The sequence below is a fragment of the Gossypium raimondii genome, chromosome 7, assembly GCF_025698545.1.
Source record: "Gossypium raimondii isolate GPD5lz chromosome 7, ASM2569854v1, whole genome shotgun sequence".
NCBI classification, from domain to species: Eukaryota; Viridiplantae; Streptophyta; class Magnoliopsida; order Malvales; family Malvaceae; genus Gossypium; species Gossypium raimondii.
Genome location: NC_068571.1, coordinates 35128779 through 35154896, shown reverse-complemented (window position 1 = coordinate 35154896; position 26118 = coordinate 35128779). Strand labels below are relative to the sequence as shown.

The following is a 26118-nucleotide window of genomic DNA, read 5'->3' as shown; positions in this document are numbered from 1 at the left end:
TTAGAGCTTTATACTTTAATATATATATGAGTGAGAGGAGTGAATTACATAAAAATACCGATTTTTTTAAAAAAATTACTAAATTAGGCTTTTTTTTCAAAAATTACGGGATTAGACCGAAATAGCAAAACGCTTTCAACTAGAAGTATTTTAGCTGATTTGCAGAAAAACGCTTCTAACTGGAAGCATTTCCTCCCCAAACGGCCACTCCCAACGGCAGCCCCATTTAATGGCTATAATTATTTTTCTATATAAACTCCCCCCCCCCATTTCATTTTTTTTTCAATTCAATCTCAACTATCTCTCTCTCACATTCTCAAATCTCTCTTAAATTTCTCTTAATTCCCTTCTAATTTCTCACTCAAATTTTATTTCTCTCTCAACTTTTTTTTTAAAATTGTATTAAGATTTTCTTAATTTTTTTTCCTATTACAATTTATTTCATGTTTTTCGATAGCAATGGTAAAATCTCTAATCTGTTTGGATGGTAATCACATTCGGTCGATCAATTGCACTGAAAAATCTTATTGACCTCAACCTCTCGTGGAAAAAAAGGACTAAAACTCAGTTGCATTAAAAAAATAAAAAATTACAAACTAAGATTTAATTAAATCGAGTAGTTCGAGTTTCTATTATGAATCGAGTTGAATTTTACAATTCAAATAATTCGAATATACGATTGGTGTAAATACGATGCTTCTAAATACCAAATTAAATAATTATTAACTTTACATATAAAAAAATTATAAAAAAACTTAAAAAAATATAATGAAAAAACCTCAAAACCCTACACAACCCTAAGCCCTAAATCCTAAAATCCACAAAACTTCAACCTTACTTTAAAAAAGCAAAACCCTAACCCTAAAAAATGAATCAGAAGGAAAGTGCTTCTAATTGGAAGCAGTTTTTTTGCCAATATGCTGAAAACGCTTCTAGCTGGAAGCTTTTTTGTTATTTTGGCCCAATCTCGTAATTTTACAAAAAAAGCCTAATCCAGTAATTATTTTGAAAAATCAAGATTTTTTATAGCGTTTTTATTATTTCTGCCCAACCCTGTAATTTTACAAAAAAAAAAACCAACCTAATCCAATTGTTATTTTAAAAAATTGAGATTTTTCATAAATTCACTCGCGTGAGAGGGCCTTTCAATACCTTTTTTATTCTGATTCTTTTCTATTATTTATTTTTGCCTACACAATATTGCGTCAGGCCCCTTTCAATTTTCTTTTTCTATTTTTAATTAATCTTTGTTAAACCTTTAATCTAAATTTCCTATTTAGCTTTAGGCCAATAGTCAATCCGATAGAGACTCGTGAGATCCGAAACCGCACCTAAAAACTTTCATATTGGTATTTGTTATTTCTTCAATTTAGGAGATAGACATTGTCATCTTATAAAGTTGTATTGACACCAAGTCATAAAAGCTCGTTGATTCGATGTTGATAGGCATACAGTTGGAAGAACTGATATAATCGTATGTTGTATTCCGTCTACCGAATAACACATCGACGTGTCCAATCAAGTGGTTGGTTAGATATGTCAAAGGAAATAACAATTGGATTCAAACGACCCACATGGTTGAAGTTGTTGGTTCAAATTGGGCCTTTCTAGTTTGCAAGGCTATCGAAGAGTTAAATTGTGGACACATATTTCGTGGTTGTTTGTTTAGTAAGGGTTAGTTGTTGGGCATTCCCACAATTAATTTACATTACTCGTAATTGGACTCGATGGGAGAGAGGCCGAAAACCCCTCATATAACATGAATGGGGCAACAACCCCAGTAGGAATACTAGGGTGTGCACCCTACTCCTACTCTAAGTAGGAAGTTGTTTTTTTATTTGAAATAAATCACTACAACTCAATAAGGGTTCTACCTTCTCTCCCTATAAATAGATGGCACCGGTAGAGCTATTTTCACAACTTTAAGATATTGTTACTCTATCGAAAAATAGAGAGAATTTATTCTCAACTATCAAATATATTTTTCCAAATAACAATTCTACCGATTTCTATTAAAAAGAGAAAATTTCTTTTTTCACCCCAAATAAAAGAGAGAAAATTTTTTCTAGTTCTGTGTTTCAATTCAATTGGTTCGATCCCACATTCGAAGCAGTTCGTGGTACGAGAATAGTAGAGAAGATCGTTTGGTTGAAAGTCAGGAACATCAAATGTTTGCTAAGCCGAAAACACAAATATGAATTCGGTTGGGGTTTATTGCTATAAATTTCACAAACTAGGTCGGTTTTTAAATTTTTAAATTTTCGTTATGCTAGAAAACCGTTTTCAAACTGGGATTTTACCAACAATAGGTTGGTAGTCTAAGGTGTGATCGATCACTATAACTAACCTATTGATTGAAGGAGAAGACTTGTTATCAAGGATCGGTTCGAAATCGAAGCAAAAATTGAGTCTGGAGCTAGAATTTTATCACATCAGTTTGTTCAATTTAATTTTGTTTTTATCACATAAGTTTGTTCAATTTAATTTTGTTTCTGCTTATTTGTACTGTTATTTTGATTTTAATTATTTTTACCTTTATTAGATTTAAATCCAACCTTTTATTTTTGTACAGATCACCACACGTCGTGGGTACAAAATTGCCTAGGCACACAACCTAGTTAAACCAGACAACAATTTTAGATATCCCAATCCTTGTGAGATTGACCTTACTCCATGTACTATTGTTTACATAATGTTTAGGCGTAAGAATTTATTTTTGTTAGATTCGACACCCATCAATCATCAAGCACCAATGTTCCTACTCGTCCTTATGGCACTAGGCAAAAGACAAAAACTCTTTTGGAGTTGTTCAAATAGACTTCTTTGATGCTAATTAACAATCCAATTTATGATGCTTCTTCACCAACTCATTACCCAGAAGAAGTTTCTCCCCATGGATCAAGTATATCTCACTAATTATCATTCAAGAAGAAAGGTATTCAATCAAGTGATCATGCCATTCCAACATCTCCCCCAAACCCAAAGCCAAATTCCATAGTGATGAATGTCATGACGACTAACACCATATCCTTAGAAGAACATGTGGGAAACGATGGAAAGTCTCCTTGCAAGCCTCATAGAAAAGGATGGCCATATGGACTTCACAATAAAAAGGATTCTTGATCTTACTAGGAAGAGGCCAGCCAATGAATAGATTCAACATTGAGTGTAATGGCCCAAATTTGAGGTTATCGGAATAGTGGTTTCGGGACCACAAATCTGATGAGGAAAAATTTATTTTTATTATATTTCTATGGCCTACAATTTCACGGAAAGATTTCGTGAAAATTTTGTTCAAAATTTTTGACGTTTGGGCACTCAATTTAGTTAAAAGGACTAAATTGTAAAAAGTGAAAAAGTTGAGTTCTATATGTTAGAGGTGTCCAATTGTTATGAAATTTTAAATTTGAGGTCTTTATATGATAATTAGACCATTGATTAAGTTGGTGGAAAAAAATGGACATGGTTAGGCATGTTTCCAAAGTTTTTCATTAAGGGCATTTTAGTTATTTAGTTATTAAAATGAATTAAAAACAAAATTAAAAGTCAATTTTTGATCATCTTCTTCATTAGGCCGAATTTAGCAAGGGGAGAAGCCATAGTTAGGGTTTTCAAGCTTCCAAGCTCCATAGTAAGTGATCCCAAGCCCCGTTTTTAATGCTCTTTACGTTTTTGAGATCCCGGTAGCTTAATTTACTTATTCTAGCAATAATTTAACCTAGGGTTTATATTTGGAAAAATACCCATAGGTGAAAAGTGTTTATTTTGATGTTTTATGATAGAATATGAAGCTAGAAATTATGTTAAACAACTTTTGCTAGCCGATTTTAAGCGAAAACGAGTAAGTTGACATAATCGGTAAAAATCCCTAATGTACATAAGTAAGTGTTAGAGTGAGAATTTGATGTTGTCATAGAAGAGAAAAATGTTCAGCATGTTATATAACAAAAGAATATGAGATGAAATTTAATTTCCAAACTTTAAGGCAAAAGCGTAATTATGTAAAAGTTTAGGGGAAAAATCGTAATTTTGCCAAAGTTAGAGTCGAGGGCTGTTTTGATAAATGTGAGTATCAAATGAGTTAAATTTGCTATTTTAGATTAAGAAGAACGAAACTCGAGGTTAGACAAAGGAAAGAATAAAGTTGAAGGCTAAGTTGGTGAATTTGGCTATATTTTGTACCGATGTAAGTTTACGGTAAATAAATACAATATTTCAATAATTATTAATATTGTTATTTTCCATAAATTTTCATTTATTTTATGAATTTATTTAATGTTGACTCAAGTATGAGATGACAGAGAATCGGTGTTAAAAAGACCCGTTGAAACATGAGGAATGTATCGGATACAAATGTCATGACATTTGGGTAAAGAGGTCCCATGTAAGACTATGTCTGGGACATGGCATTGGCACCGAGATGAGAGGTCCCCCGTAAGACTATGTCTGGGACATGGCATGGGCACCGATATGAGAACATCTCATGTAAGACCATGTCTAGGACATGGCTTTGGCATGTTATTATCAGAAAAGACCCAAGTATCCTTATTATTCCAACGTGGCTCAACGGGCTAGTAAACGAATCATGTTAATGAAAGTTCATTTAAAAGCATAAATGGCAAGCTCAGATGAGTTATAAGAGTTAAGAACTTACTATATTATCAATTGATACTCAATGTTTCAGCAAGAGAAGAATAAGTTACGATCATGAGTTAACTAAGTAAACCAGCAAGAGAACGAGAATGAGATTAAATAAAGAGTAAACTAGAGATCTTGACATTTGAGTTTAATTATTTGTGTTAAATGTTGTTATTTATTTGCTAGTAAACTTACTAAGCTTATGCTTACTTCTTTTGTTTTTCTTTCTCTTATAGTATTGTAAAGCTACTTTCGAGAACTTAAAGACGTCGGAGATCGTCCACACTATCAACGACAACAACTCGGTATTTTATGATGAACCATGTTTGGGTTATGGCATGTATAGGGACTTAGTTATTTTGAATGTTTGTATTTATGATTTTGCTAAAGAATGATATGTAAGTATTTGATGATGAATGGTTGTTAAAATGGCTAAGTATGAAGGTGTTTGTTGTTACAAATGTTTAGGTGATAAATCATGCATAGAAATCATGAAAGAGTAAAATTTGCAAAGAAACAAATTTCAAGCAGCAACAGTGACGTGACTTTGAAAAATCACCTAGAATAGTATAAAATGAATTAGAAGGTTAATGATATATAGAATTAAATCTTATTGAGTCTAATTTCATAGAAAAATAATGGTGTAGCAAAATGAATTTTATATTTTAAGATATGTGAATTTTAGTGAGACAGTGTCAGAACTGTTTTTGGAGTCCTCTGTTATGAGTTTAGAAAATCATTAAAAATTGTACAAAAATGGTTATGAGTTTTAGTTTATATGTATAGATTCCTTATTGAGTCTATTTTCTGTAGAAACAAGTGATAACACCATATGAAAAATCCTAAAATGAGAAAGCTTATTTTTAGTGACAAGAGGTCAGGATAGTCGAGTGGTGAAACAGAGGAGACTTTAACTAATAAACTGTACTAATTGGCTGAACCAAAAATTCTGAAAACTTTATTATAAGAATACATATGAGTCTAGTTTCAGGGAAAATTTACGGATTTAAATTTCAAATTTCGTAGCTCGAGTTATAACTAAATTAGTAACTGCTGCGCAGGTGGACAGCTTTGTTGTGAATAGTAAAATTAATTTCAAAAGTAAAATTTTATGCCCTGAATTTTTAAGTTAAGTAAAGTAATGCCTCGAGCTCGACTCTGGCAACGGTCTCGGGCAAGGGGTGTTACATTTTGTTGGTATCAGAGCCAGGTTTAGTCGGTTCTCGGAATACTCAGTATGAATAAGAGTCTACCTATACATGCCATACTTATATTTTGATAGTGTGACGACTCTTGACGATTTTAAAATGTTTTCTTTTATAGTTATGGATCCCGAACGAGTTGGCACTGATGAAGTAGAGAGTAATGTGCCCGCTCCCGCAGAAGGGACGGTGCCACCAGATGTTAATGTTAGTGAAAGACCCATATCATTGAGAGTCTACTAGAGGAGCTTGGTGAACAATCTAATGTGCAAGTTGCCAAATATTCTCAACTAATAATCAATGAAGTTGTCACTGCCGATCAACTCATAGAGCTAATCAAATAAGCTGTCAAAGATCACGTTGATTGTGTACTCTACCTTCGTACAACTATACCAAGCCATACTCCTACAAGATTGATCATCTCAAAATGCTAGAAAGCTATCAACCTCCAAAATTTCAACAATTCGATGAAAAAAAGAATCCACACCAATATTTTGCTCATTTCGTGGAGACATGTAATAGCGTCGAAATTGATGACGATCTCATGATGAAGCAATTTTTCAAGTCACTAAAAGGAAATACCTTTAATTGGTATACTAACCTTGAGCTTGGAACAATTGATGATTGAAAACAACTTAAACATGAATTTCTCAATAAATTTTATAGCACTCGTCACATTATTAGCATGATCACTGTACGACAATAGAAAAATTAACCAGCCATTGAAAATCTTGGAAGAAATGAAACCATCGGCTTCTTTTGCCACTGTAGAGATAAAGTTGAAGGCATCATTTCCTATTAACGTAAATTGGAAATTTGTTAATAATAAAATATGAAAGGAAGCTGCAAAATTGAGATAAACTGATGCTTTGGTATCAAAGTATGAAACCCTTTTCTGTGATTATCAAAATTATGGAATCTGCCATTTTGATGGAAAAATGGGAAATTTGATTTCCAATGCAAAACCACGATCAAAAGTTGACAAATAAATCTTGGCCGGCCATGGCAAAAGTTGAAAATAGAATATTTCAGGTAAAAAGAATTTTTAGGTCCCTTTCAATTTTAAAATCAATCAAATTAGTCCTTATAAAAGAATAATTTAATCTCTATCTATTTTGAAAGTAAACAAATAAAGACAATTACTAATAATTTCTATCCAATTTATCTTATGCGGTGATAAGGAAAAAGTATAAAATGTTAAAATAAAAAACCCACTTGTCAAATTTCGATTGGTCGATGAGAATTATTTTATTACCTAAAAGAAATCATCAAAACCTTAGTCGTGAATTGAAAATTATTAACTATGTAAGTAATTGTCTTTATTTGCTCATTTTCTAAATGAACAAGGAACTAAAAATCTTTTTACTAATATTTGGATAATCCTGAATCAATGTAATCAATTTTAATTATATTTAAATAAATTTAAAAATATTTATTTTAATCCTTTCAAAAGAAATTTTATATTATTGATGGATGAGGCGTGAAATTGTGAGTTATTAGCTGCATCAAATATAATCATTAATAAAAAAAAACAAATAATAAATAATCCTTAATAAAAACAAATAATTACTATTATAATATATGAATGGTTAAACAAATTAATATAATTTAATTATATTGAATAATTCAAATAAAAAATTTATTTTACAATATTAGAAAAATTAATTAAAAATAAAATGGCGTAGGAAATAAAAAAGTCGATTGTTACAATTATAAAAGCCTAATTCATTAAGCATCACTTGTAAAACGCTTCATTTTCTTCCTCTTCTGCAACTCACTCATCACAAATCTTGGCTATTCATACATCAATCTAACCCTACTTATGTTCCGTCCCAAATTTAATTTCACAAAAGAAAAAAAAATGACAACAATTTTACCAACCAAAAATCCTTTCTTTTCTCTTTCTATGCCAACATTTGTTCCTTTGTTCAAGTGGCCACTACCTGCATCAACTTCATGCTTAGACTGTTAAATCTTTCTCGTGAATATTGTCTTGATGCTTTTCTCCAATCGGTACCGGCTTTCATCATTGCAGCAAACTCCTCATAACTTATGCGCCCGTCCTGCAATTCAAATGTAAAAGCTTTTAACGATACTTGTAGAAAAAGAAATGCCTGGTCTAATACTACGCATTACAGCAGGATTCATTCACCTTGTTAGTGTCCACATCATGCATAATGGCATTGATAACTTCTTCACTACAGGGGTCAACTTCATCATTTAAGGCATCTCGCAAATCTTCTTTCTCTAAATACCCACTTTTATTTAGATCCAAGAAGACAAAAGCTTTATGTAAGTGTTCATCATTCGCCATTTTCCTGAGGTGAACTGAAACTGCTACAAACTCTCCATAATTCAGAGTCCCATCACCATCACCACCAGCCTGTTAAAACCAACATAATATGGGTGAAGTTCAAATGTACCAGTTGCATTACTTCTGATTAACTGACGAGACAAAAAATTTAAAATTTTCTGGTTAAGCACAAATAATCTTACAGCTCCCACTAGGATCTGCAAATCTGCATCAGGAATCTGCTGGCCAAGCTTTTGCAATCCTGCCTTGAGCTCCTCGAGGGTTATTTTGCCTCGTTGTTTGGTATCCATCATGTCAAATGTCTCTTTTATATCAGCTACTTCCTCCACAGACAAATGCTCAGCAATCACCTGGCAAATCAAGAAAAACTCCAAAGGTTAAGACTAGAGACACGTACAGCCAGTTACTAGGAGATGATTAAATTATTACCCTTAGAGCTCTCTTCTTAAGCTTGTTCATTACTGAAAATTGTTTAAGCCTAGCTTTCACAGTCTCACCCAATGGTACATTGGGAGCTTTCTTGGCGTGTTGTAACCACGGATGTTCTGCACAAACAAGTTCAGATGATTTATTTGTATAAAGTCAAAAGATATCAATGTAAATAAAACACGCAAGGAAGGTGCCTAAAAGGTTACCGAGCACTTCCTGAGCAGTAAGCCGTTTCTTTGGATCAGGATTAAGCATCTTCCTTACAAGGTCCTTTGCATTGTCAGAAACCTTAGGCCATGGGTCCCTCTTGAAGTCAATAACAGAGCGAATAATTGCCTCCGCCACTCCCTGCTCAGTCTCTATATAAAATACAATAATTTTATTTATATCTAGTTTTCTAAAAGCACGAGAATAGATTAGGGCAAATGTATGCAAAAACACGTATGAACCTCTTGATCACATAATATTTAAGCATTTTAAAAGAAACAGCACATTTTTTTTCTTCACCTTATCTTTGCCAACAGGCTTTGAAAGAGGATACAATTATCCATCAAGCCAAATGAACAAAGAAAAAGTCCTCAAAGATTAAAAGACCAACCTGCCCAGAATGGTGGGACACCACAAATTAAAATATAAAGGATAACTCCGGCACTCCAAACATCAACCTCAGGGCCATAATTACGTTTAAGAACCTCTGGAGCCATATAATATGGACTTCCCACAATCTCATTGAACCGTTCACCTGTTACAAAGAGCATTCTTGCAATGTTAGTGCACAATATAGAAAAGGAGATGCTAAAGCAACCCAACAGCTGATGTGCGATACCAGGTTTAAAGAAGACTGACAACCCAAAATCAATTGCCTTCAAGGGGGAAGCTTCCTTCTTGTTTGCAAATAGAAAATTTTCTGGTTTCAGATCTCGATGCATGACTCCATGTTTATGACACATCTGCAACAAGTTTGTGACCAAGTTATTTATCTTCATCTGACATAAAAAACACTATCATCCAGATAGAGAGCAACTGCATTCAAAGAGTTCACTTTTTATCAACAGCAACTTTGGAGCCCTGAAAGCATCCTTATTACTTTATTACCTACCATGAGGTTATGCGGAAATGAAGATAAGCAATCAACAGGAATGGCTAACATTGGCCAGACGAGTTGATTAGTAGGTGCAAACAAGAACATTCACAAAGGAAGATTATATACCAAACCAACAAAAATTCAACCTAGCAATCAGAAAATCTATTCATTCATCACTACCAAATGTAATTCAAAGCAGAACTGCAAGAATGTAACCGGGGCTTCTGTAATGCTAAAACCGTAGTTTTAACAAACATATGATGCATAACTACACTGTTAGACTAAAATATGAAGTGCAAGACTATATATCAATTCAGAAACAGAAAAATAATTCAGAATTCGACCTGAACAACTTCGACAATGGTCTTCATGACCCCAGCAGCTGCTCGTTCAGTGTAGTGTCCCCTTGCAACAATCCTATCAAACAACTCCCCTCCCTCGCACAATTCCATTACAATGTGCACAGCATCATCATCCTCAAAAGTATCCTTCAATGTAACCACATTAGGATGCTTAGGCAAGTGCTTCATTATCTGTACTTCCCTCCTCACATCCTCGATATCCACTGCAGTCCTAAGTTTCTTCTTGGATATGGATTTACAAGCAAATTTTTCACTTGAGTTGGGATCAGTACACAAATATGTTACACCGAATTCGCCACGACCCATCTCACGGCCTAGATCATATTGAGCTGAAATGTCACGGCCAGTGAGTTCGTTTAAAACCTTTAGCTTGAACGTAGTAGATCCATGGGTGACACCATATTCATCCGCAGAATATGGAATAGCTTTGTTCTTTTTCCCCTTTTTTTTATTACTATTAGTATCCACTAGAGGACCGGTGGTAGCACAGCAATTTCCCATGAATCAAAACACAACGTTAAACAGCCAACAACTCGCTCTGATCCAAGTTGCCTGGAATTTCATCCCCATAACCAAAACATATAAATATATAAAAACTTATGAGGTAACCATACATCAATAAGCCAAAATTAAACTCGCAAATCCATAACATTAAACAACTTTAAATATATGTCTCTGTTTTGGGCAAAAATACAAATTAAAGACACCAAAAATGGAAAGAAAAGAAAAAGGAGAGGAACTTCCAAGAAAGTTGGAAGATTTGAAGTTGAAAGTATTTCACAGAGAGAACCAAAAAGAAAATCTCTACAAAAAACCCTCTCAACAAGAGAGGCGGAGAAAAAGATAATCTGCCTAAAAAATGAACCACATTAAACAAAGAGAAGAAAATTGTTTTAAAATAAAAGGAGGAAATTTAACTTACTCACCTTCAAAAAAAAAAAAAACCCCAGAATCTCGTGGCAATGAAAAATGTTAAAGAATGTTGAGACAAATGAAAAGGGTTTTGTAAATTTTCAGCTGAAATGTGATTCAATGTGTGAGAAATGAAATGATATAAAAAGAAACAATGAGAAAGAGGGAGAGAGAAGAAGGAGAGTCAAAGCTCTCTCCTTGCGAAGACTTCCTCTCTGCAACCTCTCTCTTCTTTCTTCTTTCTTCTTCTTCCTCCCTGAGAAATTAAAAATCCAAGCTTTTCTTTTCTTTTTTTCTTTTTTTAGTCTCTTGAATTCAACGATTGAACAAGAAACAGACAGAGGAATATCTCTGTTGTCTTTTTTTTTTCTTATAGTTATTTACTTCCAAAAATACCTAAACAAACCTCAAAATAAAATGTCATCATTTTTAAAACTCAATTGCCTTTCTATTTTTGATACTTTCCCTTTTATTTTTTTAAAATATTCTTTTATTTATTTTACTATTATTATTATTATTATTATTAAATATTAACAGTGCTCTCTTGGAGTCCATAAACAAAAATTAACCTTTGGTAATAAGATGTAGATAATAAATTATTTCAAAATATGAGGTCAAAAGTTTAGTCAAAGTTTGACATCCTTTTTCTTTTCAAGTTGGTTGCGCTTTTTTTCAAGTTTGACATCCAATACCTTGTTTGCTTGTAACTTACGGCCGTTGTCTCCTCATCTAGAATGTCTCTAACTTACCAATAAATTGACGAAAATAATTGTCAAATATCATATATTTAAATAACTAATATAAAAATACAATGCGCAACGTATATATATTCTATTATGTAAAGTTCAACAAAGAACACAAATGGTTTTTTCCGCAGTGATGTTTTGGAGTACTGATTCATTGACATGGAGAGGTCGACTTGAGGTACTAAAACTCAACTTCAGATTAAAATGTTTCAACCATACAAGCATAAAAATATACCACACGTTCAATTTATACTAGAAAGACAAGTTACAACAGGTAAATCAAAATTTAGTGTTGCTGGTAAATTAAAAGTTGTAGCATTAAAACTCACGGCATAAATTTCTTTAACAAATCAAGGCCAAAAAATCTATTTTTAATAGCAATCAACTACCCAAATTTACCAACATCATAGCAACCGATTTAAAAGTCGAAGTTTAAATTGCTGATATCTAAACTTTAAGTGATAAGTCCTTACGAAAGTTCAAATTGATGTTTGTCTATGAATTTTCACTCCTCCCTTCTTATAATCTACGCATGAAACAATAAAATCAAGAGCTGAACTCAGTAGTATTCTACCAATGTCTAGAGTACTTTATAATAACACTCAATTTCAAGCATTTAAATTAGTCAACATACACAACAACACCACTCAAAATTAACTTTAACAAAAATAAATTACGCTTCTCTTCATTAATCACTCTTGATTTTCACTTTTTAACTTTTTTAAAATTTCTAAACTTTAGCCCATGTAACTACATATTAAAATATGTTTAACGATATTATAATGCGTGCAACATGCGACTTATACAACCGATCCCCTCAATGTAAATCACAATAATACGATACTCCCGTACACTACTAGCACCCCATAAAATAAACTATGAGAACAATTTATACCTTAGTAATTTCTGAAAACATTTACAAGGGTCGATATGTGATGACTCTTAATCATTATTAATTTATACAATTAATGTAACACCTCATATCTAATCCAAAAGTTTAATTTGGACATGAAGCTACTTCAATCCCTAGGATGACCCAATCATTCAATCATACAAATAATTACATGCTCAAATTGCAATTAAGCCATTTCCAACATAATTGTATCATATCAACCATCCTATATAAGTGTGTTAGAAATGCTTAACATTTATTTAGTAAAAAAAGTTGCTCATATAAGTAAAATCTGTCAAACAAAGCCTAAAATAAACATATAAGATTCAACAATTCATCCAGAAAATTTACTAGTGCTGCTAACGTTTTGTTAACACATTTCAATTGTCAACTTAAGTGCATAAAATTATTACCCTGAGCTTAAATGTCAATTTACACAAAATTTATCACGCTAAGCTATTGAACAAATAATAATATTCAATCAACGCCATCTAATACCATGAACCCAATTAGTAAATAAATTAATCATCAAGCCAGTGTGGCACAATGAATGTATCAACCATAGCAAATAAAGACAAAAGTAGCAACAGTGATCCTAGGTGCATGCCCTTTAAAAGTTTAATTTTGTAAAAGTAATTACAATTGCGAGTGTGAAAGCTTTATTTGGTTGCTGCCACGGACTTCCTTGTCACTGCCTCGGATTTGCGCATGAAAAAAAACCAAAACTGGTGCGCTGAGCGAAATCGCTCAATGTTGATTCATTGTATTTTAAAATTTATTTGTCGAAACCATTTTTTTAAAACAAAAATAAGTTATCGACTTTAAAAATAAAAATTGGAGTCGCCACCGATCCTTTATTAAGGTGTGATCGGCTCACCAAAAAATAATTACAGTCGCAAAATTTGAGAAAACAGGTTCGGAGTCAAGATTCATACGAGGAAGGGTTAGCACCCTCGTGACGCCCAAAAATCGGTACCAAATTTGATTATTTCATGTCTTGATGTCGAAAATTTGAAAAGATTTTAAATAGAAATTTTTAACCCGTGAATGGATTTAAAATGACAAAACATTCTCATTTCAAAGAAATAAAACACCACACCCAGTAAGTTAGGGTACAATATTTTAAATCTTCAAAATACCGAATATTTCTTTTTGTTTTAGAAATTCTTATTTCGAGATAACGAAATGTCACGACCAGTAAGTTAGGACCCGACATTTTGAATTCCCGAGAATAAGGTTTTATTTGAAAATTGCAAATTTATTGTAAAATAAATACTTAGCTTTCTAAATTCATCAAAAAATGATCACGATCCAGTAAGTTAGGACACGATCTTTCTCAAGAATCATGATTGCCAAATATTTAAAATTTTTTTAAAAAAAAATGATGATTTAAGTATTTTGACCAAAATCAAAATATATTTTTCTTTAAAAGTATGATAAGATGTTGATGCATAACATGAAATTATTACTTTAATTTAAATTATATATGTACATGTTTTACAAAATAAAATATGGTACATAAATAAATTTTAAAAAAATGTATATGCATATATCAAAGCGTATATAATAAAGTTATATAATATATATATATATATATATAAAATATGTATAGGCATCTAAAAATATAGAAATAAATACAAATAAACAAAATAAAAATATAAGCAAAATATATTAATAAATTGTGAATATATATACATGCAAGAAACATGCAGGAAATACATTTAATAATATTGACTAGTGTATGTATATACATATAAAAACATATATTTGGATTTCTTTAAAAAAATGAAAAACGATGTGAAAATCATAAAATGTAAGTATACGTACGTATGCATAAAAAAACTAAGAAAAATAAAGTAATAATGAAATATGTAAAACATGTGTATATATTTTGAAACCATTTAAAATATGTACCTATATCCATAAACATACATATGCGTATATATATATATAAAAGTATAATAATATTAACAATAATAAAAATAGAAAGTACTTATAATAATACAGTGATAATGATACAAATAAACAATACTAATAATATATTTAAAAACTTAACATAACAAATTAAGGATTAAGTTGAAAATAAATAGAATTTAAAGGCTGAATTTGAAAATTAAAATGAGAAAAGGAGCAAATTAAATCACGCATAATGAAGGAGGACCAAAAGAGCAAATTATCCAAACCGCTCAAGCACTGCAAGCAGAACATGGATTGAACTAAAACAGCATTAAAATATATTGCCTAATTTAAAAATATAAAAAACTGATTTAATCACCCAAAAAAACAAAGGACCAATAGTGCAAATGGTCCATTTTGAACCCATTTCAAAACCCAAAACTCATTTCCCTCGCCATTTGAAGATTTAGCATGACCTCTTTTCTCTTTCGCTCTAAATCCTTTCCATTTCCGACCGAAGTCGATGAATCCAGGACACCCTCCGACGATTGAGCAGTAAGTCCTCCTCCCTCACCCTTTTCGTGTTTTGTTCTTAGGAAGAAGGAAGGAAAACCACAAAACAAACAAAAAGAAAAACAATCAAATAATAAAAGATCCCAGAAAACAAAATTAATCACCTCTCAAATCATTACTTTTCTATTTTTCCTCTTTATTTCCTTTAATTTTCAATACCAAAATTTGCCAACCCTTTTTCAAAGATTAATCCCCTTTATATAGCCCTCTAATTATTTTTACAAGTTTTCTTTTGCTCCCCCCCTTGTTGATGTCGTTCGTGGCTCATTGTAGGCGTGGGCGTTGTGCGAGCAGACGTGCAAGCGAAGACGCGGGGCGATTCTTTGCGACGTCGTCTTGGCTAACCGCCGCAACAAAGGTCGCTTCTAAGTTTCATTGTTTTGTTTTTGTTATGGGCTAATATTTGGGCTAATTTGGGTTTAATCTAGGCTTGGGTTAATTGGGTTTAGTAACGGGATATTAGCTTTTTAGTCAGGCCAAAATTGGCCTATTACTGCTGCCCCTCTTTGCTTGTTATCGTGTAACGGGAACAGAGCAAAGACTTTAGAAATGGCCAATTTTGTCTGACTATGCTGGACTTCGGGGCTCTTTTCCTTCAAGTAGCTTCATTCCATCCTACTGCATCTTCAGAGGTATAGGAACTGGTACCTCAATCCACTCTACTGCAACAACAAAGAAATAGGATTGATACCTTGTAGCTTCTCAAAAGAACGAAATTTGCTATCATTAGTCTGCTCCACTGTAACTTTAGGGAGATAAGACTGGATGCGATCTGCTCTCTACAACCTCAGAAAAATAAGATCTGGATGTTAATCCGCTCCACTGCAACTTCAGGGGGATAGGATTGATTTCTTCTGTCTGCTCCATTGCAACTTCAGGGAGATAAGACTGGATGCGATCTGCTCTCTGCAACCTCAGAAAGATAAAATCTGGATGTTAATCCACTCCGCTGCAACTTCAAGGAGATAGGATTGATTTATTCGCTGCTCTCTCGCAACTTCGGGAGATAAGATCGATGCGATCGCTTCGCAACCTCAGAAAGATAAGATCTGGATGTTAATCCACTCCGCTGCAACTTCAGGGAGATAGGATTGATTTATTCTGCCTGCTCCACTACAACTTCAGGGAGATAAGACTGGATGCGATCTGTTCTCTGCAACCTCAGAAAGATAAGATCTGGATGTTAATCCACTCCGCTGCAACTTCAGGGAGATCGGATTGATTTATTCTGCCTGCTCCACTGCAACTTCAGGGAGATAAGACTGGATGCGATCTGCTCTCTGCAACCTCAGAAAGATAAGATCTGGATGTTAATCCACTCCGCTGTAACTTCAGGGAGATAGGATTGATTTCTTCTGTCTGCTTCACTGCAACTTCAGGGAGATAAGATTGATTTCTTTTGTCTGCTCCACTGCAACTTCAGGGAGGTAAGATTGATTTCTTCTGTCTGCTCCACTGTAACTTCAGGGAGATAAGACTGAAGTTTCACCGGTTTGTTCTCTGGTGAACATAACCTGTATAACTCAATTTATGAACCTAATTTTGCCTAATGATTAGGATGTCATGATCAGAATAAATCAAATGCTCCTAACTAGACGTGTATGAATGAATGTAAAATATTATTTTTAGAGAATGACCCCGCTTAGGTTATCATTACTCAAAGTTTACTAAGACTTTATCACCGACGCACTAGAACGTCCTCTTGCTCATCTAGCATCTCCGCAGAAACACTTAATCAACTCCGCCTTTACTGTAAACTTGTGGTTTAATCCACTGGGACACAAAATTTGTATCATCTTCTCACTGTAACCCAAGGGTAGAAAAACATGACTTCTCGATCTTCCCTTATCGCAATGTGAAGCACTTTGGACTTCTATACCATTCTCAGGGTGTCATACCAAATGCCTATGCACAAATGAAAGATTTTCTTCTCCGAGAAAGCATCCTCTTATTACAAGGTGATCATTACTTATTGATTCATTGACGCTTTGTCACCAACACGACATCTTGTCATTTTGTTTAATCAATGCTTTTGACAATAAAATCCAAAGAAATAGTCTTAATTTAGACTCTTCCCTCTCAGATTTCCCACCTTTAAACCAAGTGTGTTCTAAACAATAGTCCTGTTTCAGGTTCCCATATTATTTAGAAACCTCCAAAGTAATATGCAAAATCCTTTGTAAAAGTTTTATTACTCTATTAATCGTTATTCTAATGCAACATGCTTTGCCAAAAGAAAGAAAAAAAATGAATAGATAGAATTGAATTGAGAGCATAGCTCAAAATGAATAAATTATCAATAATATTGAGAATAAAAGAGGAATTGACTCGTATCTTGGAAAAGAATAAAGTATTCAAAGAATAAGCAATTCAATATAAATAATATGAAGACTAGGTGTCCCAGATATCGCAGTTTGAACTTCTCTGCACAGACTTCCTGAAGACCACTCTGAATCCGACATGTGCTTAGAATATCTACAGTACTCTGTCGATGCCCCAAGATGTTTCGTCCCCTTTCCTACTGGTTCAATCATTGCAAGATCACCGAATGCGTCACCTGATCAGCATTTGAGCCACCCTTTTCTGGGTTTTCAACTCAAATCCCCTTTGGTCTCAAAGTGCCCTTTACGGGTTTTCACATTGGCCTCTCATTTTCCTTTTCTTTTCTTTCTTTCTTTCTTCTTTTTTTTATTTTTCTTTTCTTTCTTTCTTTCTTTTTTCTTTTCTTTTCTTTTCTTTTCTTTTTCTTTTTTTTAAGAAAAATATTTCTTAACTGAATCCGAGTTTACAGGGTTTGGCAAGTCTTTTCCATCCATCTCACTCAAAACCAAAGCTCCCCCTAAAAAAGTTTTCTTTACAACATATGGGCCTTCCCAATTTGGCATCCATTTCCCTCTGAAATCTTTTTGTATAGGAAGGGCTCTTTTCAACACTAGCTCCCCCTCATTAAATTCTCTAGGACGAACTTTTTTGTTGTAGGCCCGCATCATCCGTTTTTGATACATTTGACCATGCCGAACAGCTTTTAGCCTTTTCCCTTCAATTAAGTTCAATTGATCATAACGAGATTGAACCCATTCTGCCTCATCCAATTTCAACTCAGATAATACTCGGAGAGAAGGAATTTCTATCTCAATAGGTAAAACTGCTTCTATGCCATAAACCAAAGAGAAAGGTGTTGCCCCAGTCGACGTCCTGACAGACGTTCTATAAGCAAAGAGAGCAAATGGTAATTTCTCATGCCAATCCCTGTAAGTCTCGGTCATCTTTCCCATAATTTTTTTGATATTCTTATTAGCTGCTTCTACTGCACCATTCATCTTTGGACGGTATGGCGATGAGTTATGATGTCTGATCCCGAATTGACTGCAGACCTCCGCTATTGAACTATTGTTCAAATTCAGTGCATTATCAGATATGATCCTCTCAGGCATTCTATATCGACATATGATTTCCTTTTTCAAGAATTTGCTAACTGCTGACTTCGTGACATTTGCATATGAAACAGCTTCCACCCATTTGGTAAAGTAGTCAATAACCACAAAGATGAAGCGATGCCCGTTAGAAGCTTTGGGCGATATTGGCCCAATGACGTCCATACCCCACATAGAGAAAGGCCATGGAGAAGTCATAACATGAAGAGGTGAATGAGGTGCATGCATTTTATCACTATAAATTTGGCATTTATGGCACTTCTTAGCATAGCTGATGCAATCCCTTTCCAAAGTAGACCAATAATACCCAAATCTCATGATCTGCCTGGCCATTGTGAAACCATTTGCATGTGTACCACAGATACCTTCATGGACTTCTTCTAGAATTTTTCTAGCTTCTACTGCATCCACACATCTTAGCAATACTTGATCCTTTCCTTTTTTGTACAGGATTTCTCCATCTAGAACATAGTCAATAGCCAATCTTTTCAGTGCTCTTTTATCATTCTCCGTTGCCTGATCTGGATACTCACGATTCTTTACATATCGCAATATATTCAAATACCAAGGATGATTATCCTTCCCCTCTTCCTCAACATTATAGCAATGAGCCGGGGTTTCAAAAATACTCATCTGGATAGGCTTCATGTCCTCTAACCTATTCACTCGGATTATGGAGGCTAAGGTAGCCAACGCATCAGCCATTTGATTCTCATCTCGTGGAAGATAACAAAAAGTAATGTCATCAAACTCGTCCATCAATTCGAGAACCATCTTTCGATAACTGATCAGTTTAGAGTCCCTTGTTTCCCATTCTCCCTTAAGTTGATATATCACTAGTGCAGAATCTCCATACACTTCTAACACTTTGATTTTTCGCTCGATGGCTCTACGAATGCCCATAATGCACGCTTCATACTCTGTCATATTATTTGTACAATCAAAATCCAGCTTGCTAGCAAAAGGATAATGATCTCCGTTTGGAGATATTAGGACTGCCCCAATTCCATTACCCACAGCATTTGAGGCTCCATCAAAATTTAACTTCCACACCTGATCCATTTGGGGATTTTCTTCAACGGTTGTCACATACATCAAATCCTCATTTGGGAAATCAAAGTTTAAAGGCTCATAATCTACGAAGGCTCTGCTAGCTAAGAAGTCAGCTATTGCGCTCCCTTTCACAACCTTCTGACTCACATACACTATGTCAAATTTAGAAAGCAAGATCTGTCATCTGGCCATCCTTCCATTCAAAGCAGTGGACTCCATCATATACTTTAAGGGGTCTAACTTTGAAATTAGAAATGTCGTGTGATACAACATATATTGTCGTAATCTTCGAGTGGTCCAAACCAAAGCACAACACAACTTCTCAATAGCTGAATATCTCACTTCACAATCAGTGAATTTCTTACTGAGATAGTATATTGCCCTTTCTTTTCTCCCTGTCTCATCATGTTGGCCTAACACGCACCCCATAGAATTGTCAAATCTTCGTTAGATATGATAATGGCCTATCCGGATTAGGTGGTGATAGCACTGGAGGATTAGACAAATATTGTTTTATTTTGTCAAAAGCCTTCTGGCATTCTTCATCCCATACGCCTGTATTATGTTTTTTTAGGAGACGAAATAGGGGATCACATTTATCAGTCAGTTGTGAGATAAATCGAGAAATGTAGTTCAATCTTCCCAGGAAACCCCGTGCTTCCTTCTGTGTGTGTGGTGGAGGTAAATCTCGTATTGCCCTGACTTTGTCTGGATCAACTTCAATTCCTTTCCCACTGACTATGAAGCCTAACAACTTCCCCGACCTAGCTCCAAAGGTGCATTTTGTTGGATTAAGCTTGAGCTGGAAATTTCTTAGTCTCAAAAATAATTTTCGCAGAACTTGAACATGCTCCTCTTCCGTTCTGGATTTCGCAATCATATCGTCAACATAAACCTCAATCTCCTTATGCATCATGCCATGAAATAAAGTTACCATAGCTCTTTGATAAGTTGCCCCCGCATTCTTTAATCCAAAGGGCATCACTTTATAACAGAACGTTCCCCATAAAGTGATAAATGTGGTCTTTCTCATGTCTTCTGGGTGCATCTTTATTTGATTATATCCAGAAAAACCGTCCATGAAAGAAAACAATGAATAGCCTGCAGTATTATCTACCAAAGTATCAATGTGAGGCAACGAAAAATTATCTTTTGGACTAGCTCTGTTCAAATCCCTATAATCTACACACATTCGCACTTTCCCATCTTTCTTAGGGACAGGGACAACATTAGCTACCCATTCTGAATACTTAACCTCTTACAAGAACCCGGCATCAAACTGCTTCTTGACTTCTTCTTTTATCTTTAGCACAATGTCAGGCCTCATTCTTCTGAGCTTCTGCTGAACTGGCTTGCAATCCTCTTTTATGGGAAGACGGTGCACCACAATATCAGTGCTTAACCCAGGCATATCTTGATATGACCATGCAAAGACATCTTTGAATTCACGGAGTAACTCAATGAGGTCTTGCCTTGTCTTGGCAGAAATGTCAGTTCCGATCTTTACTTCTTTTCCTTCCTCTAGACTCACAATCTCCAATGATTCTCTATGAGGTGAGATTTGCTTATCCTCCTCTTCTACCATTCTCAATAAGTCCGGAGATACATCACAGTCTATGTCATCTTCAAAATTCTGTGATCCTTCTAAACATCTATCTCGTTCGAAAGGTGATTCTGAGTCTGAAGCAGCGTCACTCATATCATTGATATCTGGGGACCTATGATAGGTGCCAAAGAATATACAAAGAATATATGAATTTATGAACAAAATATGATTATGAAATGAATAAAGAATGATGTAGAAAAAAGAATAAAAGAATAATTACTCAAAAGAATAAAAGAATATCGCTCAAAATGCATACTAAAAAGTATATTTATTATAATATCCAAGATATGCCTAATCCATAAATAAATTATATTTTAAGTCAAATCGACAAGGATGTTCTGCATATTTACTCTGAACAAGCTCTAAAAACTACAGGAATCTCTTCCGCAGTCCAATTGTCCAGATCATTTCCAGGCTCGTAAGGGCGAATCTCTAGCCAAGTCTCTCTTTCAGCTGTGTCTAGGGCATTGATGTGAACATCTCCCAATATTGCTTCAACACATTCCACCTCAAGCACTCTTTGTTCCGGATGAATAAACCCTCCTGACACGAAGGTCTTGGATATATGAGAAAAAACCATAGGCTCCCAACTAACTTCATTTCCACTCAGGCGTGCCTTTCTTCTCTCATGTCTTCTCTCTATTTCCCTTCTTCTTTGTTTTACATTTGGTCTATAACCCAGACCAAAGCAATCAAACTTTTCTTTCATCACTGGTGCTTCAACTCTTACTTGCAAATCTCTTCCCAAACCTTTTCCGGGTACAGCTCCTCTTCCCACCATTAATTGAAGGCCCATTCTTGTAGTCTTGGATATCTTGATCGAATTCTATTCCCTCAAAGAATAAATGTTGTATTAATAAACTCTAAAGTCCGGAAAGAACATTCCACCGCCTCTTCGTCCGTCTCCACATATGGTGCATTGATGGTCACTGACGCAATAATACTTTCCTCGGTATTTATTGTCACTAACCGTCCTTCTGTCACCAATTTTAACTTCTGATGCAGCGTTGAAGGCACGGCCCCCGCCAAATGTATCTAAGGTCTGCCTAATAAACAGTTATATGAAGGCTTGATATCCATTACAATGAAATCTACTTCATAAGTATTCGGGCCTATCAGCAACGGTATCTCAATCCTCCCCAAAACCTTCCTTTCCGTCCCGTCGAACGCTCTTACCACGTTTTGACATGTTTTCATATGTGAGCTATCCACAGGTAGCCTATTGAGAGTAGATAAGGGCAGTACATTCAATGCAGACCCATTATCAATTAAAACTCCCGACACCAAGCTTCCTTTACACCGAGCAGTAATGTGCAGCGCTTTAGTAGACCCCATACCTCCAGATGGTATTTCGTCATCGTTGAAGAAGATAAAATTATTAGCGCTTATATTGTTGATCAACCGATCCAATTGGTTGACAGAAATATCACTTGCCACATATGCTTCATTTAACGCCTTCATCAGCGCATTTCGATGCACCTCTGAATTCTTGAGCAAAGCCAACACCGATATACGAGCTGGCTATTTATGCAGCTGCTCTACAACACTATACTCACTGTGTTTTAAAAATTTCAAGAATTCAGTGGCTTCTTCTTCTTTTATTGGCTCATTAATCAATGGCCTTAATTCAGCCTTCTTCTCTTCCTTTTGCTCTGCTGCAAAGACTTTTCCCTCTACTGATTCTGTTTCAGCATTTATCCGACCACAGTACTCATCAATATTCGTATAAGAACCGGTCTTTTGGTTTTCTCTCTCAACACTAACTGAAGCTTCTTTCCCCGCAATCGTTACCTCGCATTCATAATTCCAAGGGACCTTCCTGTTATCCTTATACAAAAACTTTACCGGCTTTTGAATAACAACCTTCGATGTCATTTGTGCCCCAATTTCAGTAACCCTAGGGTGCGAGATGATTATCTTCGGAATCCTCGTTTCTGACTCCGATGCGCATATATTTTCCTTTCTTTCTTCCTCTTCAAAAAACTCTATTTCTCCAGTATCCATCATGCTCTGGATCAGAGCTCTGAACCTCTTACATCCTTGAATTTCATGTCCCACCTCATGATGGAACTCACAACAATTTTGAGTCTCGTCACCTTCGACTGAATCCGAAACAATTAACCCTCTTCTCACCATTTCCTTCCAAACCCTTCTCAAAGGGATCCTTACCTCAGCAATATTCTCATTGACCTTCTTCCCTATACCTTCACCTACCATGTTTACCCCTGCATCAGTATGTTTGGGTAATAGATTCTCTGTACCTGATGAATTATCTATTTTGACAACCCCATCTGAATCAACTTCTCAAAAAGCTTTTTAAAGGCAGTACAATGCTCTATGGAGTGCCTCGTAACTCCTGCATGGCAATCGCATTGTGCATTTACGTCATACCATTTAGGATATGGAGGCTGTAAGGGGGTCAAATAAAATGGGGCAACAACATGCGCGTTAAATAAATTCTGATACAACTCTTTGTACGACATAGGAATGGGTGTAAACTGAGGCCTCTCATTATTTGGCCTTGTACCAGATTCCTGTTTTGATGAACCCTGTTGACCTGCCACCACCTTTCTGGGTTGATTCACCGTAATTGACTTGCTATGTGTATTCACGTTGTTTACCTCACCTTCTTTTTTCTTTGAATTTTGTTTTCTGTTATTATCTCCAACATTTATCTTCCCGCTTTTTACAGCACTATCTCACCGCTCATGATTATGTCAGCAAAATTTTTCGTGGCACTGCCTAGCATGTGTGTGATGAAAAGGGCCTTTAGCGTGTTTACAAAAAGCATCGTTATTTCTCTTTCAAGAAGCGGTGGCTGGACCTGCACTGCCACCTCTCTCCACCTCTGAGCATATTGTCTAAAACCTTCATTCGATTTTTTCTCCATGTTCTGTAAAGTGATCCTATCAGGAACCATTTCTGCTACATGCCCATACTGCTTCATAAAAGCCTGTGCTAAATCCCTCCAAGAGCTAATCTTAGCACGGCTTAATTGATTATACCATTTTGACGCAGCCCCCGTGAGACTATCCTGAAAACAGTGTATCAATAACTGGTCGTTATTAACATACCCAGTCATTCGCCTACAAAACATAGTAATGTGGGCTTCAGGGCAGGTGGTCCCATTATACTTCTCGAAATCTGGCATTTTAAACTTGTACGGAAGCACTAAATCCGGTACCAAACTCAAATCCTTAGCATCCATCCCATGACATCCTTTAGTAGTCTCTATCGCTTTGAATTTCTCCTCAATCCACCTCCATCTTTCTTTAAATTGTTTTGGTAATTCCTCTTTTGTTTTCTCGTTTTCAACTGCCTCATCGAAATCAGGAACAATAGGATTGGCAGTATTATTCTCAGGAATGGAGCCTGATCCGACCTAAAAATTCATCGACCTTGAAGCATCGGCTTGAACTTGCTGAGGCCTAATCGTAACAGAAGATTTACGCGGGTACACTTTCGCTTGGTGCTGCACATGTAAAGGAGTGAAGCCTGGAGGATACTGGAGTCCATCCTCGTTTTCCTCTTCAATATTTGTTACAGAGTTCTTTCCCTTATCTTTCCCTTCGGTCAACAATCGCGTTAAGTTTGTCATCATACTTCCCTTATCTTTCCCTTCGGTCAACAATCGCGTTAAGTTTGTCATCATACTTCCTTGTGATTCCTCTATTTTATCCATCAGACTTTGTTGAATTTTCTCGAGTTGTTCCTTCATTTGCTGCTGAAGCTGATCTTGCATTTCTTTTTGGAACCCTTCGAGCTTTTCCAACCTTTGGTCCATATTTCTTGATTTCGCTCGTGTACCGTAACAACGCTGAATTGATTGGTTAGATTCCAGGTTAACTGAGGAATGATTTTGATTAATCAGAACCCTTTGATAATTTGCTAATGCATGCAATGCGATGTATGAAAATGCAATGCAGAAAAGGCGTTTAATTCTAATTTCGCCATTTTCGAAAACTTTATTAGAAAATAAATCTCTTTACATAGAATGGGCTACAAATATGGCTTTGCCCTAATACTTAAGACCTTGATCTTTTTAAGCAACGATGTTAACTCTTGTCCTCGATCTGACTCTAGCTCAAACTTTACGCTCAACGTGTCGGCTTATACCGCCAAAGTTTGCAAGTGATCTGCCACTTCACGAATCTGCACCACAGCTTCTCCCATAACGTGATCCCTATTTCTGACTTGATCTTGGAAATAATGAAGCTGCTCATTCTGACGACCTTCCTTTGCCTCTAGATGCTTGATTCGACCCTTACAACTTTGTAATGCTGCTTCCAACTCTTTTATTTTACCCTTCATTTCTTCGATCTTACTCAGGCTTGCTTTCAGCTCTATTATAGAATTTCGACTTCTATGTTGACGAAGAGACCCTTCTAACTCAGCTACTCTGTCTTTTAGTTCTCCCTTTTCCTTTTGGCTCTCTGACAAGCTCCTCTCTAAGGCTTCATTTCGTGCTTGCATTTCTTGGAATTTTTTTCCCACCTGTCTGACCTGTTTTTTTCTTCTCGAATCTCTTCACGCCACTGCTCTGAAGTTTTTCCGAGCCCTATAGTTCTCATCGACAAACGCAGCTTCTTATAGTCGGTCTTTAAGCTATCTAGCTCTTCCTCAGCCTTATTCTTCCCCTTTCTTAGTTTATCAGCCTCGAGTTTCTGAACATCTACATCCAGTCTCAAATTTACCTTTTCTTCCTCCATCTGCTCTATTTTCTTCTCTAATTCTGCATTCTTCCTTTCAAAGTCCTGTTTTATGATCTCCAGTTCAGTGGGGACAACACGCAAATGCTCTTCTATCAACTGACTATTTTCCAGACTTGGCCCAGGAATGTTATCGTTGATCCTCTTAACCCACCATTCGTTGTACTTGAGAGTTGTCATTGGACCCATATCTAATCTCTTCATTCGGCGAGTTTGATTCCACGCATTGGCCATATCACGAGCTTTCCTTTTGTAACCATCATCTTTA

General features: G+C 35.3%; 1 protein-coding gene across 1 annotated transcript; it reads right to left on the bottom strand.

The window, feature by feature from the left end:
- Positions 1 to 7429: 7429 nt before the first annotated feature.
- Positions 7430 to 11327, bottom strand: LOC105794187 (calcium-dependent protein kinase 8). Its single transcript, XM_012623239.2, has 9 exons — positions 10956 to 11327; positions 10012 to 10581; positions 9410 to 9533; positions 9182 to 9325; positions 8790 to 8942; positions 8584 to 8699; positions 8337 to 8504; positions 7993 to 8223; positions 7430 to 7903 (listed from the first exon to the last, which is right to left on the bottom strand). The coding sequence occupies exons 2-9, from the start codon at positions 10528 to 10530 to the stop codon at positions 7769 to 7771; spliced, it is 1590 nt and encodes a 529-aa protein (XP_012478693.1). The 5' UTR covers positions 10531 to 10581; positions 10956 to 11327; the 3' UTR covers positions 7430 to 7768.
- Between the last annotated feature and the right edge of the window lie 14791 nt (positions 11328 to 26118).